We start from the raw sequence: 18,610 nt of genomic DNA on the forward strand, positions 1-18,610 counted from the left end.
TCCTCCCCAAATAGCAAAACTCCTTTACTACTTTTAAGTGTCTCATTCCCTGATCTAATTCCCTCAGCATCACCCGACTTAATTCGACTACATTCCATTATCCTCGGTTTGCTTTTGTTGATGTTCATCTTATACCATCCTTTCAAGACACTGTCCATTCCGTTCAACTGCTCTTCCAAGTCCTTTACTGTATCTGACAGAATTGTAATGTCATCGGCGAACCTCAAAGTTTTTATTTCTTCTCCATGGATTTTAATACCTACTCCGAACTTTTCTTTTGTTTCCTTTACTGCTTGCTCAATATACAGATTGAATAGCATCGGGGAGAGGCTACAACCCTGTCTCACTCCCTTCCCAACCACTGCTTCCCTTTCATGTCCCTCAACTCTTCTAACTGCCATCTGATTTCTGTACAAATTGTAAATAGCATTTCACTCCCTGTATTTTACCCTTGTCACCTTCAGAAGTTGAAAGAGTATTCCAGTCAACATTGTCAAAAGCTTTCTCTAAGTCTACAAATGCTAGAAAAGTAGGTTTGCCTTTCCGTAATCTTTCTTCTAAGATAGGTTGTAGAGTCAGTATTGCCTCATGTGTTCCAACATTTCTACAGAATCCAAACTGATCTTCCCCCGAGGTCGGCTTCTACCAGTTTTTCCATTCGTCTGTAAAGAATTCGCATTAGTATTTTGCAGCTGTGACTTATTAAACTGATAGTTCGGAAATTTCCATATCTTTCAACACCTGCTTTCTTTGGGATTGGAATTATTATATTCTTCTTGAAGTCTGAGGGAATTTCGCCTGTCTCATACATCTTGCTCACCAGATGGTAGAGTTTTGTCAGGACTGGCTCTCCCAAGGCTGTCAGTAGTTCTAATGGAATGTTGTCTACGCCCGGGGCCTTGTTTTGACTTAGGTCTTTCAGTGCTCTGTCAAACTCTTCACGCAGTATCATATCTCCCATTTCATCTCCGTCTACCTCCTCTTCCATTTCCATAATATTGTCCTCAAGAACATCGCCCCTGTATAGACCCTCTATATACTCCTTTCACCTTTCTGCTTTCCCTTCTTTGCTTAGTACTGGGTTTCCAACTGAGCTCTTGATATTCATGCAAGTGGTTCTCGTTTCTCCAAAGGTCTCTTTAATTTTCCTGTAGGCAGTATTTATCTTACCCCTAGTGAGATAAGCCTCTACATCCTTACATTTGTCCTCTAGCCATGCCTGCTTAGCCATTTTGCACTTCCTGTCGATCTCATTTTTGAGATGTTTGTATTCCTTTTTGCCTGCTTTACTTGTTGCATTTTTGTATTTTCTCCTTTCATCAATTAAATTCAGTATCTCTTCTGTTACCCAAGGATTTCTATCAGCCCTCGTCTTTTTACCTACTTGATCCTCTGTTGCCTTCACTATTTCATTCCTCAAAGCTACCCATTCTTCTTCTACTGTATTTCTTTCCCCCATTCCTGTCAATTGTTCCCTAATGCTCTCCCTGAGACTCTGTACAACCTCTGGTTCTTTAAGTTTATCCAGGTCCCATCTCCTTAAATTCCCACCATTTTGCAGTTTCTTCAATTTTAATGTACAGTTCATAACCAATAGATTGTGGTCAGAGTCCACATCTGCCCCTGGAAATGTCTTACAATTTAAAATCTGGTTCCTAAATCTGTCTTACCATTGTATAATCTATCTGAAACCTTCTAGTATCTCCAGGGTTCTTCCATGTATACAACCTTCTTTTATGATTCTTGAACCAAGTGTTAGCTATGATTAAGTTATGCTCTGTGCAAAGTTCTACCAGGCGGCTTCCTCTTTCATTTCTTAGCCCCAATCCATATTCACCTACTACATTTTCTTCTCTTCCTTTTCCTACTGTCAAATTTCAGTTTCCCATGACTATTAAATTTTCGTCTCCCTTCACTACGTGAATAATTTCTTTTATTTCATCATACATTTCTTCTATTTCTTCATCATCTGCAGAGCTAGTTGGCATATAAACTTGTACTACTGTAGTAGGCATGGGCTTTGTGTCTATCTTGGCCACAATAATGTGTTCACTATGCTGTTTGTAGTAGCTTACCTGCACTCCTATTTTTTATTCATTATTAAACCTACTCCTGCATTAACCCTATTTGATTTTGTATTTATGACGCTGTATTCACCTGACCAAAAGTCTTGTTCCTCCTGCCACCGAACTTCACTAATTCCCACTATATCTAACTTTAACCTATCCATTTCCCTTTTTAAATTTTCTAACCTACCTGCCCATTAAGGGATCTGACATGCCACGCTCCGATCCGTAAAACGCCAGTTTTCTTTCTCCTGATAATGACGTCCTCATGAGTAGTCCCCGCCCGGAGATCCGAATGGAGGACTATTTTACCTCCGGAATATTTTACCCAAGAGGACGCCATCATCATTTAATCATACAGTAAAGCTGCATGCCCTCGGGCTGTAGTTTCCCCTTGCTTTCAGCCGTTCGCAGTACCAGCACAGCAAGGCCGTTTTGGTTAGTGTTACAAGGCCAGATCAGTTAGTCATCCAGACTGTTGCCCCTGCAACTACTGAAAAGGCTGCTGCTCCTCTTCAGGAACCACACATTTGTCTGGCCTCTCAACAGATACCCCTCCGTTGTGGTTGCACCTACGGTACGGCTATCTGTATCGTTGAGGCACACAAGCCTCCCCAACAACAGCAAGGTCTATGGTTCATGGGGGAGGGGGGGGGGGGGACCCAGGAGCAGATATAGATCACAATATAGTTGTGATGAAGAGTAGGTGGAAGTTTAAGAAATTAGTCAGGAAGAATCAATATGCAAACACGTGGGATGCAGAAGTACTAAGGTATGACGAGATATGGTTGAAGTTCTCTAAGGCTATAGATACAGTAATAAGGAACAGCTCAGTAGGCAGTACAGGCGAAGAGGAATGGACATCTCTAAAAAGGGCCATCACAGAAGTTGGGAAGGAAAACATAGGCACAAAGAAGGTAACTGCAAAGAAACCATGGGTAACAGAAGAAATACTTCAATTGATTGATAAAAGGAGTAAGTACAACAATGTTACAGGAAACTCAGGAATACAGAAATACAAGTCAGTGAGGAATGAAATAAATAGGAAGTGCAGGGAAGCTAAGACAAATTGGCTGCAGGAAAAATGTGAAGACATCGAAAAAGAAATGATTGTCGGAAGGACAGACTCAGCATACAGGAAAGTCAAAACAGCCTTCAGTAACATTAAAAGCAGGAGTGATAACATTAAGAGTGCAACAGGAATTCCACTGTTAAATGCAGAGGAGAGAGTGGATAGGTGGAAAGAATACCTTGAAAGCCTTTATGAGGGGGATGATTTGTCTGATGTGATAGAAAAAGAAACAGGAGTCAATTTAGAAGAGATAGGGGATCCAGTATTAGAATCAGAATTTAAAAGGGCTTTGGAGGATTTAAGATCAAATAAGGCAGAAGGGATAGATAACATTTCATCAGAACTTCTAAAATCATTAGGGGAAGTGGCAACAAAATGACTATTCACATTCGTGTGTAGAATGTATGAGTCTGGCGACATACCATCTGACTTTTGGAAAAGCATCATCAACGCAATTCCGAAGATGGAAAGAGATGAAAAGTGCAAAAATTATCAAACAATCATCTTAATAGCTCATGCATCAAAGTTGATTACAAGAATAATATACAGAAGAATGGAAAAGAAAATTGAGGATGCGCTAGGTGACGATCAGTTTGACTTTAGGAAAGGTAAAGGCCCGAGAGAGGCAATTCTTATCTTGCGGTTAATAACGGAAGCAAGACTAAAGAAAAATCAAGACACATTCATAGGATTTGTCGTCCTAGAAAAAGTGTTCAACAATGTAAAATGGTGCAAGATGTTTAAAATTCTGAAAAAAAATATATATATATATATAGGGAGAAACGGCTCATATACAACATGTACAACAGCCAAAAGGGAATAATAAGAGTGGATGACCAAGAACGAAGTGTTCATATTAAAATGGGTATAAGACAAGGATGTAGCCTTTCACTCCTACTGTTCAATCAGTACATAGAGGAAGCAATGATGGAAATGAAAGGTTCAGGAGTGGAATTAAAATTCAAGGTGAAAGGATATCAATGATATGATTCACTGATGACATTGCTATCTTGAGTGAAAGTGAAGAAGAATTACAAGATATGCTGAATGGAATGAACAGTCTAATGAGTACAGAGTATGGATTGAGAGTAAATCGAAGAAGGATGAAGGCAACGAGAAGTAGTAGAAATGAGAACAGCAAGAAACTTAGCATCAGGATTGATGGTCATGAAGAAGATGAAGTTAAGAAATTCTGCTACCCAGGCAGTAAAATAACAAATGACGGGTGGAGCAAGAATGACATCAAAAGCAGACTAGCAATGACAAAAAGGTCATTCCTGGCCAAGAGGAATCTACTAAATCAAATATCAGCCTTAATTTGAGGAAGAAATTTCTGAGAATGTACGTTTGGAGCACAGCATTGTATGGTAGTGGAACATTGACTGTGGGAAAACTGGAACAGAAGAGAATCGAAGCATTTGAGATGTGGTGCTACAGATGAACATTGAAAATTAGGTGGACTGATAAGGTAAGGAATGAGGAGGGTCTGCGCAGAATTGGAGAAGAAAGGAACATGTGGAAAACACCTGTTAAGACATGAGAGATAACTTCCATGGTACTAGAGGGAGCTGTAGGGGGCAAAAACTGTAGAGGAAGACAGAGATTAGAATACATCCAGCAAGTTACTGAGGACGTAGGTTGCAAGTGCTATTCTTAGATGAAGAGGTTAACACAGGAGAGGAATTCGTGGCGGGCCACATCAAACCAGTCAGAAGCCTGGGGAAAAAAAAGAGGAAAAAAAACCTTTGTACATAATACATAATAACACACATTAATATATCAGTTAATGGTGAATACTTAAATAACTGTTGTTATGTTATAAACAGAGGGATAATATAAAAATGTTCTTCTGTATGAGACTACATGGGGTTAATATAGAAAAATTTATTTTTGTAGATATTCATTTACTGTGTAAAAGCAGTGATCAACCAAGTAGGACTTCTATTTAGCTTTGAAGTGACCAATGTTTTGTATGTGTTTAGTGGTATCTGGTAAGGCATTGTATAGTTTGATACTAGGACGGATAAGACTATTTTGAAATAACTTTGTGTTGGCACTTTGAACATGTACATCCAATTTTTGTCTTGTATCATAGCTGTGTATTGTGTGATTTTGAGTGACGAGTGGCCATTTTGTGTGTAAGTTTTGCTTTAAATACATTATATTTATAAGTATATATAAACAAGGAAGAGGGAGGATCATCCTTTTTTGAAACAATGGTCTACATGATTTGCTATTATCTACCCCTGCCATTATTCTTATAATGTTTTTTTTTGAATTTTGAATTTTTTGATGGCATCTCCAGAATTTCTCCAGAACATAATCCCATACTGGAGGTGAGATTGTATGACTGTGTAATACACACACTGAAGAGTGTTGTAGCTGGGACAATTTTTTAATGTACACAACACGAAACAAGAAGTACTTAATTTTTTCTTGATTTTGATGCTGTTTTCTATCTGGAGGTCTATTGTAGTAATTTCTCTGTTGAATTTATAAAATAGTTATTAAACATATTAGCTACTTCCTCTGGGTTATTAATGTTTTCCAAGCCAGCCTTTAATACAATATTATTAACTCCATTTTTGTCAGAACGGGTTTCTTTCTTTACAACTTGCCAGATTGCTTTGGTTCTGTTTGAAGCATTTTCTATGTATTTGTCATTGTCTCGTTTCTTTGCCTCCTTTATTATTTTATTTAAGATAGATTTATATTTTTTGAAGTAACTATCAAACTCCGGAGTTTAGTTGTAACTTCTTACAATATTGTATAGGTACCTTTTCTAGCACAAGATTTCCTTATACCACTAGTAATCCACTTTTGCATTTAGTGGTTTGGGTTGTCTTGGCTTTCAATGGAAAAGCAAGATCAAAATAACATTTAAACATCTTCATGAATGTCTGAAACTTATAGAAATATTTTCTGTAATATACACCAGCTCCCATGATTCTTGTTGGAGATAATTCTGCAATGTTTGTACTGCAGCATTACTGAAAGTTCTGCCCATGTGTGTAGTCTTCCTCATATAATTATAGGATGGATTAGTGTTTACAGAAAAGCTTATACCCTGTATGTGATGGTCTGCCAGTCCAGCTTTAATTACAGCTGATTTATATTTTGTTTTGGAGCTAAGTACTATAGTAGTACTAGAATTATTCGTTTCACGTGTAGGGGAGTGGAATGTAATCTCCAAATTATTGGCGGTTAATATGTTCATCAAATCGGATTCTGAATTGCTTTGCTTATTAAAATCTACATTTAGGTCTCCACATATAAGAACTGTTTTTCAATTTGTTACTACTTTATTTAGTAAAGTATCAAGCTGAATGGTGAATTTTTTTTAAGTGGCTATCTGGAGATCTATACAAACATATTACAATTAACTTGAATGCTGGAATTTCTATTCCTCATATTTCAAATCTTTCTCAGTGTTTAAGGATTCAACATTGTCTAAGTTATTGAATTTGATATCTTTCTTTACGTATATGCAGTTTCCTCCATGTATAAACTGATTTCTACAAGTTTGTGCTGCTAACACATAATCCGTTATTTTCACTGTCTTTAACTCATTTCAGTTAAGAAAAGTATATTAACATATCTGAGTTTGCTCAATAGCAAGATTTCCAACTCTCTTACTTTATTCCTATTTCTGATGTAGGAGAGTGTCCTGGTGAGATTTTAAGTTTGTTCTGATTGTACTTGGTTGACCATTTACCTTTATTCCTGAATTTAAATTATGTGGGAAATCTTTCTTCTCATCTTGAAGCGTGAATTGGTTTTCTCTGTTGGTCATAAGAAAATGTCCTGATGGTGAAAAGGGTCAGTTCTCCATCTCTTTGGTCATTCTTCTTGTGTGGTTGATGTTGATGTGGTTCCTGTTTCTGCTGCAAGGAATGCTACTGAAGGTGTGGTTGATAGATGCACTATTTATCTTAATTTGGTCTTGAGGCCTTTTGGGAATAAAAAATCTTGCAGATGACATGGTCATCTTACATTTCTTCTCACTGTAATTGCTGAACTTCCTCCTGCTGCTGGGGTGGTAGTAGTTGATTGTTGGTGTTCACTGATACATATAAAATTAGAGTCCTTGGTGATACTTTTGGACTAGATCTGTCATTGTCCTTAGTAGATCTCTTTTAGGTACTGCTTCTCGTTTCCAGTGCACAGTTCTTCTTTTTGTGTTTTGGATATCTTCAGGTGTGAAACTTGGTTGAGTAGCTATATTTTGGTTAGATGCCTCTGCTGGTATCAAAGCCTGGTTTAGTCTATGGTTTGGTATCAAAGCCTGGTTTAGTCTATGGTAGTTTTGTTTTTCATGTCTTCTTTGAGTGGTGAAGGTGTAGTACAGTTTTTTCTTGCAGATCCTCATTTATCTTTCTTCACTATCGAGTTGGATAAGTCCATTTTTTCTGTTTATTTTTCTTGTGTTTTCACTGTCATATTTGCTGAAAGGTCTTCACATTGTATGTGTATTGGAGTTGGTATTTGCAGATTGGCACATACTGCTAGCTGTAAATGTCTACATAATTTCTCTTTGCCTTCCATTCACAAGTGAAGTCCATGCTTTGTATAATCACTTCTGCTGCGGAATGTATTGATGTCCATGATCATTACATGCTCATAATTTTTTGCAGTGCTCATTGAGAATTCATTTGCAGCATAGATTCTGTTGTTCAGTTTTGGCACATTGTATCTGTATGGAATTATGCACAAGATTACTATTGTGTGGAGTGTGGGCTGTCTTTTGAAGAGAATCTGTTAGGGCGAATTTGAAACCCTCAAATTTCTTTAGGATGTAGTTTGTCCCACCTAGAATGAAGACACTGTCATTTTTCGTATATTCTTTCGTCTTCCAGTCTTTGTTACAAAACACATCCTTTAACTGAGCATTAGGTTATATTACAGAAGAGATGTAGTGTTTTTGATTTTGAAAACTGATCATAATTTTTGACAGTGACCACCATGACAGTCAGAAAGAATTAATATGTTCTGAATCTTGTTTTCACTGTGTATCATTTTTTGGGGGACTGGTCAATCACTTTTTTTACAGTTTTCATTTGTATTAATGCTGTTGGTTTTATCAGGGCACTTCATAACACAAGCACTTGAGTCCTTCGCTGTAGTATTTTTGCTTCTGATTGCTTCCTTGTGATTTTCTTTCTCACTGTTTACAGTTTTTGTATATTTTGTTTTGAGTGGTGTACTCAATTTCAGATAACATAACAGTTCAGCATTTTCATTTCGAGGTTTCGTTAGATCACTCTTTAAAGTATGAAACTTTGTGAAATTACTCTTCTGCTGCCCAGCCCACAAACAGATTACCTGTGTCATATCCAGTCTATATTAAGTGGCACTTCCTTATGATGCACTCAAAAATGTTCAATATCAGCTACGCATTTATTACATGGCATATTTTCACTTTCAACGGCTGTATTTCCGTGTGGTAGAACATTGCACACATCACACTCATGAGTCATTTCATTTGACTTCATATACATACCAGTAGTTCACTATATCTAGAGTGACTTTCCAGACACTTGAGTGATAATATTACACAAAATGCATTTATGATGGCATTAATCACTGATTCTTACATATGTCATACATTTTTTGCTCAATTTACGTTTATATTTGTTGAGATAACACACTCACAATTTACATTGTCTGACATGTTCATGTTCAGTTTGAAGAGGTGTGACTGGTTTCCTTTCCCATCTTTGACACAATCCACGCTTATGCGCCTCTAATGACCTCAGTGTCAATGGGGACACAGTCCATGATTATGCATCTCTAATGACCTCAGTGTCAACGGGATAGTTAAACCCAATCATCCTTTTTTATCATCACTGTTGGAGCTCCTTTTTTTCATCACTGTTGGAGCCACTTCCCTACACACCAAAATCCCTCATGTCCATGGCCTTGCCACTATTGAACACTAACTCGTCCAGTGTCCTTCAGACTCCAACCCACTACCTTACTCCATACATCTAATAACTTACCCCTAACACATGATTGCTTCGCATTCGAAGGGAATGTATAAAAACAAGTCCATGGCACAGCCGTGGGCACTCGCATGGCATCCTCCTATGCCAACCTGTTTAGGGCCTATCTAGGAGAAACCTTTGCAGCCTCCCAAAACCAAAAATCAATGTCTGGTTCAGGTTCATTGATGATATCTCTGTGATCTGAACTCAGTGCCAAGAAACCCTATCCTCATTCCTTCACAACCTCAACACCTTCTCTCGCATCAGCTTCACATGGTTCTCCTCAACTCAGCATCTCACCTTCCTGGACATTGACCTCCTTCTCTCTGATGGCTCCATCCACACCTCTGTCCACATTAAACCGACCATCCACGAACAGTACATGCATTTCGGCAGCTGTAATCCCTTCCACACCAAAAAATCCCACCCATACTGACCATCCACCTGGGGATGGCATATCTGTAGTGACAAGAATTCCCTTGCTCAGTATGCTAAAGGTCTCACAAAGACCTTCACAGACAGACATTATGCCCAGCCCACAAACAGATTACCTGTTCCATATCCAGTCTATATTAAGTGGCACTTCCTTATGACATTTGCCCTCTGAAACTTTGTGAAATTACTCTTCTGCTACCCGATGTCCCACTGCAAAGTTTGCCGCAGGCTATAGCTCCAAAAGTAGCAAGGTTCTGACTGTGTGCAGGCTCGTGGATTTCCTACCAGAGTCCATCTGTCCAAACATTGAAAGTATTGTGTTCAACCTTTTAAATTCATATTTGTATGTGGTTGTTATCTGACAAATTTATAAAACTTATCTTGATAGTGAAATGCAATGAAGGGCAAATTCATAGTTGTATGTGGTTGTTATCTGACAAATTTATAAAACTTATCTTGATAGTGAAATGCAATGAAGGGCAACAGACCCAGGTTAAAGTTAAATTCAGAAACAAAAATATGTGAAGCATGCATTACACAATGTGAAATCCAGGCTAGCCAGTACATCAAACAGTTCACCTGTGAGAGAACAATCCATTTTCAATACAATTTACATATACTATCTGACTGAAAAACAGAATGATTCAAATTAAAAATGTTGGCCCTTTATATAGCTAATCTCTATCTTGTAAACAGTCACTATACCAGAATTGTTATAATTATAGTGCAAATGAAAATAAAAATTAATGCTTCTGACTGTATGATAAAACTGCTTGGAAATTCACAAGATAGAATTTTACTGAAATCTTTTGCTGGTATTAAGCCTCAGAACTGATACTGATATTTTCACATAACACTCTAACAATCGCTGTGCCCTTCAGTGCACATGAATCTTGATGGTAATTAAATTCATTGGTCTACCTGTGCACATGGAATGCTCATCTGTCCTGCAATCTGTTACTATTAAGATAATGATGAAACGGTCAAGAATCAAATTTCATTTGCCATAGTTGCAATGTGCAATGCAAGACGGAATCTTACCGCTTTTCATAAAAATGCTTCATCAACACACAACTCACAATGTGCAATGCAAGTATACAAAACACATTCATAAAGGTAAAGGCTGAAAAATGAGGAACTAAACTTAACAATTGATAAATGAGAACAAAGACTCCAAGTATAACTATGTTTCGTTAGCAACAATACACACTTTCATAAATTTCTCACAACTAGACAAGTTAGCAAAAATCTTTCTCAATAATTTTCTTGTGTACAATTACTCTCCTTGACACTTATTTCGATCATAAGACAAATTTATGTGCTTCACTATAAAAATTCTTATAGTAAACATTAACCATACACAATGTCCTAACAATAAGAAACTACACAACTACAAATATATTTAAAAAAACTATATTACCTTAGAAAACTTCTCTTCTGACAGTCTTGCATTCAAATCATATCAGTTCCACAAAATTTTTCCTCAGAACAGATTAATACAAAATGCTTTTCAAATAACGTTGCCTCCACTACATGACAGGCCAACTTCCATCCTTCTCAAAGCAAGTACATAGCCGGACTGTCTAACAAACACTGAATGCTACTCTGACAAAGTAAAGCTAACCTCTCCGACCAACATCTATGGTCTCAAGAATAGAATTACAAAGAATATGTTATATCAATACTAAGGAGACTGAATATATTTATCAAATTCATAATTTCATTCACATTTATGGACAAAATCTCTTGAAAATCAACATTGAAAATAGAACAGTCATCTTTCAGTGTGTGTTCTGATGTGGAACATATCATGATTCATACATTCATACACATGGTATCACAAAAAAATTGTAATTACCTTTCCAAATTGAACAATGCTGTATTTTTCCCTATTCTTCTTATACAGTAGTAATTAACATTCACATTTAACTTATTTCAACTTTCTCCTTTCATTAACTTAGAATTTCAAAACTTCACAAAATGTATGACTTCCAGATTCCTTTAGTGTCATCTAGAATTCAGTACACATTCATCTAGTTGAATAATTAACACCCCAGTGAGTTATTTCATTTCCTTCATCTCTTATTTGCAAAGTCCTGAGAGAAGCACTGTGCCCACATAGCTTCTCTCTCACAGTCACAAATCAGAGATTGTTCACTGTCTAACAATTTTTGGTTAAAGTTCACGTGACACATGACAGGGTATAACTCATTCTTGGCAATGCACACATTTGCACCTCACAGATGGAAGAAACACTATGATGCGAAGTTCCACTGCACTCACCTCCAATCCTCCCACCATGTCCAGAACCAGCTACAGAGTGGAGTGTCCCCTTCATCACCCAGTACCACTCCAGACTGGAATTCTGAACCACATTGTTCATCAGGGCTTTGATTATTTATCATCATGCTGTGAAGAAGAGGGACGGGGACGTCCTACCCAAGCTTCTTTCCACCCTTCCAAAAGTGTTGTTCCATCACCTATTCAGCCTCCACAACACCCACAACACCCTAGTCCATAGCTATGCCACTCCCAAACCCATCCCCTTGCCACAGGGAGCATATCTCTGTGGAAAACTGAAGTGCAAGACCTGCACAATCTGCCCACCCAGTTTTTCCTAGTCCAGTCCTTTCTCACATGTTTATCCTATGCCATCAGAGACTGGACCACCTGTGAAATTAGCCATGTCATGTACCAGATTTGCTTTGCATTTCCCATTACCAAACTGTGGTCAAAAGCAAAGTGGACCACCTTATTGCTTAACATGCAGCTGAACATAAAATGCTTCATTTCAACCTGGGCCATCTGGATCCTCCCCTGCACTACCAGTTTTTCTGAACTGCATAAATGGGAGTCATCCTTACAACACATTCTCCACTTTCGAAATCATCCAGGTCTCAACCTACTATAATCTACTCTCCCCAGACCCTCCATCCAACAGTTTCTGCCCTCTCTGTTCTATAACGTCCTCCCAAGTCACATCCATCACCCTCACTGTGCTGCTCTCTGCCAACACACCCACCAGTCTTTCTTCTTTCTGCTCCTCTCCTTCTGCTCCCCATTACCACCTCACCTCCATACCCCCACAGCTTCCTGATGCTGTGCCTGGTAGCCCAATTCTGCTGCTTTATAAACCCTGCACACTCCACCAGGCAGTGCTCTTCTCTGCCCACACTCATATTCTGATATCCCTCCCCCTTTCTGCCCGTTTCATGCTGGACTGCTCCTTTCAACATTGCAGTTGCAGTCTGGCCAGAGCAGCTGGAGATAGTGGTCATTGCATGCTTGAGGTGTGCCTGATTGTGTGAACTGGTGTTCGTTTTCCATTCCTTTCTAAAGAAGGCTTTGGCTGATAGCTCAGTGTGTAACAGTCTCTTCACTGCGCTTGTCTGAAACTCAATGTGTCATCTTTACAGTGACTAGCAGTCTGTGTTTTTCATGACTGTTGACAGTCCAACCTGGACTTTCCACTGTTTGATTTTGCGTAACAGCTTTTCTTCCATTCCAAAATTCAGTTAATTTTAATTCACCATCATGCAAGGACCTTTGAATTCAAATGGATGACAAATCATCACTCCCACAATCGCCAACATATAAATGGTGTAAATTGAAAATAGGCAACAGAAACATTAAGTTATGACAGCCATAGTCCAAGAAGGGATCCAAAGAAGAGAAACCAACACATCCTATTAAATGGGAGACCACTCCCATACAGTGTATATCTGTGACACTTCTGGAGCACTATACATCTAACTCATATCCTGTTCGGTACCAGTAGATAAAATGATGTACCAGCAATGTTTGTGAACAGTATGATATAGAATCTTACGTTGCCGTTACAGAAAATGAAATGTAAAAGTTTAGGTTGGTTCCATAGTTGAAGAAGGCTTGGTTTTCTCCTGGTGTCCAAACTATCAATGATGTCAGTCATATCACCTTAATAAGGTCTGGACTGAAATGATAACAGCATATCTATCTGTGCAGATAAATAGTATTCAATGAAAATAACCTCAATGTCTAAATACCCTTTTATCACACTAGTAGTCAAAGTGTTGTCAAAAATGCTGTGAAAGATTTGTATGTACAAGATATATTAGTACTAATTCAGTGTCACTGTAAAGCCATGCAAGTAAAATGCTCTATTCAGAAAATTTGATAATAAATTACTGTCTGAAAGAAGCTGTGAAAATATTCAGTCGGATGTTGATAAGATTTCAGAGTGGTACAGAAATTAACGACTAGCTTTAAATGTTTAGAAATGTAAATTTTGCAGTTCACAAAATGGAACAGTCATGTAGTCTCAGTCACAGCTCAATCAGAGGGCAGACTGAGATTTATAGGTAGGATATTAAGGACATGGAATCTGTCAAAAAAGGAGACTGCATACAAAACACCCATGAGAACAATTCTAGAACACTGCTGAAGTGTGTAGGATCCATACCAAATAGGAGTAACAGAAGATATTGAACAGAAACAAAGAAAGTCAGTATGAATGGTCAGAGGTTTGTTCAATCCATGACAGAATGTCATGAAGAAGCTGAAAGGACTGAACCAACAGACACTTGAAGATAGAAACAAATTATCCCCCACAGGGATCACAAAGATAAGGTTACACTTATTACAGCACACACAGAGGCATTTAAGTAGTCATTCTTCCTGTGATCCATAGATGACTGGAATGGGAGAAAACACCAATATTGATACAATGGGACGTACCTCCTGAAATATGCACTTTGCAGTGGTTTGCAGAGTAAACTGCTACCTGTGTGTCTATTAATTTTCAAAGCTCAGCAGCAGTTGGAGGTCACTTATATTCTCTGTGTGGGATGTTCCGTGTAGGCCTATGTTTGGCCAGTACTGCAGTGCTATAGTTGTTTATGGTACAGTCACACCAGTCTGCACAAAATTAGTGATTGTGACAATCAAGAAGTCAGGTAGGGTGTAAATACACTAAACCCTCGCTGATGTGAACCTCAGTAGTCTGGCCATTCATTAATATGGCTCACACCCAGCCTCTAATTGCTCAGGCAGAAATGATGCATACAATAATGAATTCTCATGTGAAACAATTTTGTTAGTTAATTACAATGTTAAACAATGCTATACATGGTCGAAATTGTGACTTTCTTTATAGTTCGGTATCAAGGCTTCTAAAAGGAAACACGTTATGCTGGACCTCATGCAGAAAATGGAGATTAGAGGTAATTTGAATTGAGGTTCTTCACAGAAAGCAATTGTTGCTGAGTAGAGCACTGGACAAGCAACTATTTATGACTGAGCTTTAACAGACAAAGAGATAATCAAAGTGTACAGAAAAGTTATGATGGAAGTGATGAAGAAGGGGATATAGGAGGGTAGAACATGAAGATGTCTCACACTGCTGGTAGTGAAGTTGCAGACATCTTCCTGGTGTATATTACGAAACAGTTGTATATTATGCAACAATCAGAAATGTTTAGAACTGATGTAGTGCTTGTAAAGCCATGGTGTGGAAAAGCATACAGCTGCCACATTATAATTGTTACAACTAAAAATTTGAGATGTTTCATAGTAAGTGATACTACTGTATATCTACACATTCAAGGACTAAGTTTTCTATGAAAATGAATGTGTCTTTGGATTTAATAAAATATAATCCATATTTGTTTACACTAAATTTAAGACACACTCAGTAAATTGACACTTCTGCTAATCTGCCACCCCTATGTTCAAGGAATGGCCAGATTAGCAATAGTCAAGTTTAATTTAGGAGCAAACAGAACAACTCACCAAATAGTAGAGGCGTTGAGGTTCATAAATAAGACTGAAAACTTTGCTAGCTTTTGAACAGTTCCTTTTCTGAACTAAAGTGTGCGAACACATGACACACTCACATGCGCGTGTGTGCACACACACACACACACACACACACACACACACACACACACACACACTAGCTGCAAATTTTTCAAATGCTAAAGCATGTTAATGCTATGAGTATCAAAAACTATTAAAAACATCGAATAGGCTTCTATTCTAAGTAGTTAGTGAATATCATAGTTGGTAGATAAATAATAAGCAACCAATAGTACTTGCATAGTAGTTAATTAGTGTAACTGGGGAAATGGCAATTTTTTCAATTTTTCTTTTTCAAAAAGAAGCATGTTTCTTATATATGTTGGTATTTGAAATTCAGTCTCAGTAAATGCAACTAATTTCTAGCAATTTATCAACAGTTAATTCTTAATGTTCCTTCTAACTACTACTCTTGTTTGTTTCGTATAACCTGACTTGTTCCACATCCCAGAGGATGCTCCTCCATTATTGTTGTTGAAGTATCAAGTTGAATCATACAATATGCAGTTGACTATGAACAGGATATTTGTTGCAATTTTAGATTCTTTTGTTCTATGTATCCTTAAAGTGAACTGTTATTATATGCTGACATTTGTCATTATTTTAAAATCAATAAATGCTAACCTGCTATCAATCTGATGGCTATTTCTCTTAGAAATTACACACTGTTTTAATGGTTTGCAATTATCTTTGCAAGAACCTGTCTCTTCACTATAATGAATTTTTTAAAGTTTAATTTTAATGCTACAATTTATGGAAATTATCTTTCTACATATAAGAAATGAACCAAGGAAGTAAATTTATGAGTTTTAAAATAAAAAAGGAAATCAAAAGCAGTTATGAACAATTATAACATGTGTTTCTATTTTCTCTTCAATCTACTTTCTAAATAGCTGTATCTTGCTTGTTTAACAGGATAGCCTATTTCAGCATGCGCGCAGGCCATTCCTCGGCTGTTTTACGCATAAACAAAGTTCAGGCAAATGATTATGGGATTTATTTGTGTAAAGCGTCTAATAAATTGGGAGCATCTACTGCAACAATAGAATTCTTTGGTAAGCTGTTCTGATACTTTGCAGAGATAATTTGTTTTATTTTTAAATCCAGGAACAAAACTCAAAAGTATTTACCTTCGAAAATAATGATGAAAAGACACTTGCAACTTTATTGACTTTCCATATTCATGTTTATTTCTTCGGCTGTGTACACATTTACAAAACAGGCCTTTTGTCAGTCAGTGAGTGATAAATCCCTATTTTTTTGATGACTTTAAGAAATGTTCTAAAGAAATGCTGATGGTAAGATAATCCATTGGATTTTGTCTCTCCTGCTCAAGGAGCAGTATTGTTTTTGCCAAAGTCCAGGTAGCCACAAAGGAGAAAGAGCCAGTGTGTGATTTGTGCTTCTACCATGGGATTTGGGGGAAGGGGCATGGGATGCGGGGGGGGAGGATGTGTTAGTATACATAACAGTATACTGAATATAATAGAGGGAAACATCCTACGTGGGAAAAATATAACTAAAAACAAAGATGCTGTAACTTACCAAACGAAAGCGTTGGTATGTTGATAGAGACAGTAACAAACACAAACACACACACAAATTTCAAGCTTTCGCAACCCACTGTTGCTTCATCAGGAAAGAGGGAAGGAGAGGGAAAGATGGGATGTGGGTTTTAAGCAGGGGCGGGCAGGAATCCTGCATGTGTGCGGTGCACTTGCACGCGTGCAGTTAACAGGTGTTCTGCGTGCACACAGGGGCAAGCTAGCCACCCGCTTCTCTCCCCTCCCCACCATACCGTCTCTCCACTCCTTCCTCTGTAATGCGGTTTGTTTCCTAGCTTGCTTTATTGAATGAAGGAATAAGGTTAGTAGGAGTGCTTGAAAGAAATAATGGTTTGAAAGAGTGCCTTTTACCTACGATACGTTTTATTTAATGATCACAGGTGGAGTTTACAATACGTTTAATGTCTGGAACAAAATTTCTACATACAGACAAACGCAAAGAGTCACATAAATTTTCATCACTGATGTTTGCTCTTAACCGAGACTTATTAATTTTCATAACAGAAAAAAATCTCTCAGAAACGTATGTCGAGCCAAACACTGACATTATCTTCGCGGCTTCACGATGGAGACGAGGAAACTCTTGCTGTGGAAAGTTGTGATAAAAGTCTATTACACGTCTTGCCAAAAGGAACTTGTCTCTCAGACGAGAATTGCACTGTAGATCTATTAATTCCATTTGCAAATTGGGATGAATATCATCTACAGAAACAGCAAATGGTCTCGAGAACCATTCAAACGCTTGGGATAAATATGATATATCCTCAAATCGCTTGAGAAATTCCTCCTTTATTGCACTAAGTGTGGAAACATATTCTTTGCAATTCTGTTCTCACACAGTAGACAGAGTAGGGAAATGGACTGTGTTCCCTGACGAGAGCTGTCTTTCCCACAGCTCAAGCTTGCTAGTGAAAGCATCTTTTCAGCAGTTTCACAAATTAGCTGATTTTCTCCTTGTAAACTTGTGTTCAATGCATTCATGTGTCCCATAAAGTCCACTAAAAATGCAAGGGCGGCAACCCACTCTGGATCTTCCAACTTGGGGTTGTACCTTCCTTTGTCCTTTAAAAACTGATTTATTGGTATTCTCAGCTCAAAAAAATCTTTTGAGTACATTACCGTGGCTAAGCCAGCGGACTTCACTGTGGTAAGGTATGTCACCGTACTCTTCTCCAATTTCAGCTAAGTATGTGTGAAACTGTCTATGTGTAAGCCCGTGGCATCTCAAATAATTAACTGCCCGAATAACCACTTGCATGACTCCCCCAGTTTTGCTGCTTTTGCACAGAGTACTTCTTGGTGCAAAATACAGTGGATGCTGTACAATGATTCTTCTGTACGCTGTAGCTTTTTTCTTAGTAATCCAACAAATCCCATTTGTTCCCCTTTCATTGCAGGTGCTCCGTCTGTTGTCACTGACACCAAACGTTCCCAGTTTAAGGCAGCTGAATCGACAGCTTCTTCAACGGCTTTTAGGATGTCCGTGCCGGTGATCGTGCTTTTTAAAGATATCATATCTAAAAAATCCTCTGTTATGTGCAGAGCAGTGTCCACGCCGTGGACATAAATCACTAATTGTGCGGTGTCTGAAATATCTGTGGACTCATCAGGTGCGATGGAAAATGCAATAAACTCCTGCACTGCACTCCTTAA

The 18,610-nt window shown here is 38.0% G+C and overlaps 1 protein-coding gene across 1 annotated transcript in view; it reads left to right on the top strand.

Moving 5' to 3' along the window:
• Positions 1-18,610, top strand: part of LOC126203095 (lachesin-like) — a 140,833-nt gene that overhangs the window by 97,288 nt on the left and 24,935 nt on the right. The window contains exon 5 of the mRNA XM_049937338.1: positions 16,308-16,447. Within this exon, the coding sequence (XP_049793295.1) occupies positions 16,308-16,447 (140 nt within the window). The remainder of the gene's footprint in view (positions 1-16,307; positions 16,448-18,610) is intronic.

This window comes from Schistocerca nitens, chromosome 9, assembly GCF_023898315.1.
Source record: "Schistocerca nitens isolate TAMUIC-IGC-003100 chromosome 9, iqSchNite1.1, whole genome shotgun sequence".
Lineage (NCBI taxonomy): Eukaryota > Metazoa > Arthropoda > Insecta > Orthoptera > Acrididae > Schistocerca > Schistocerca nitens.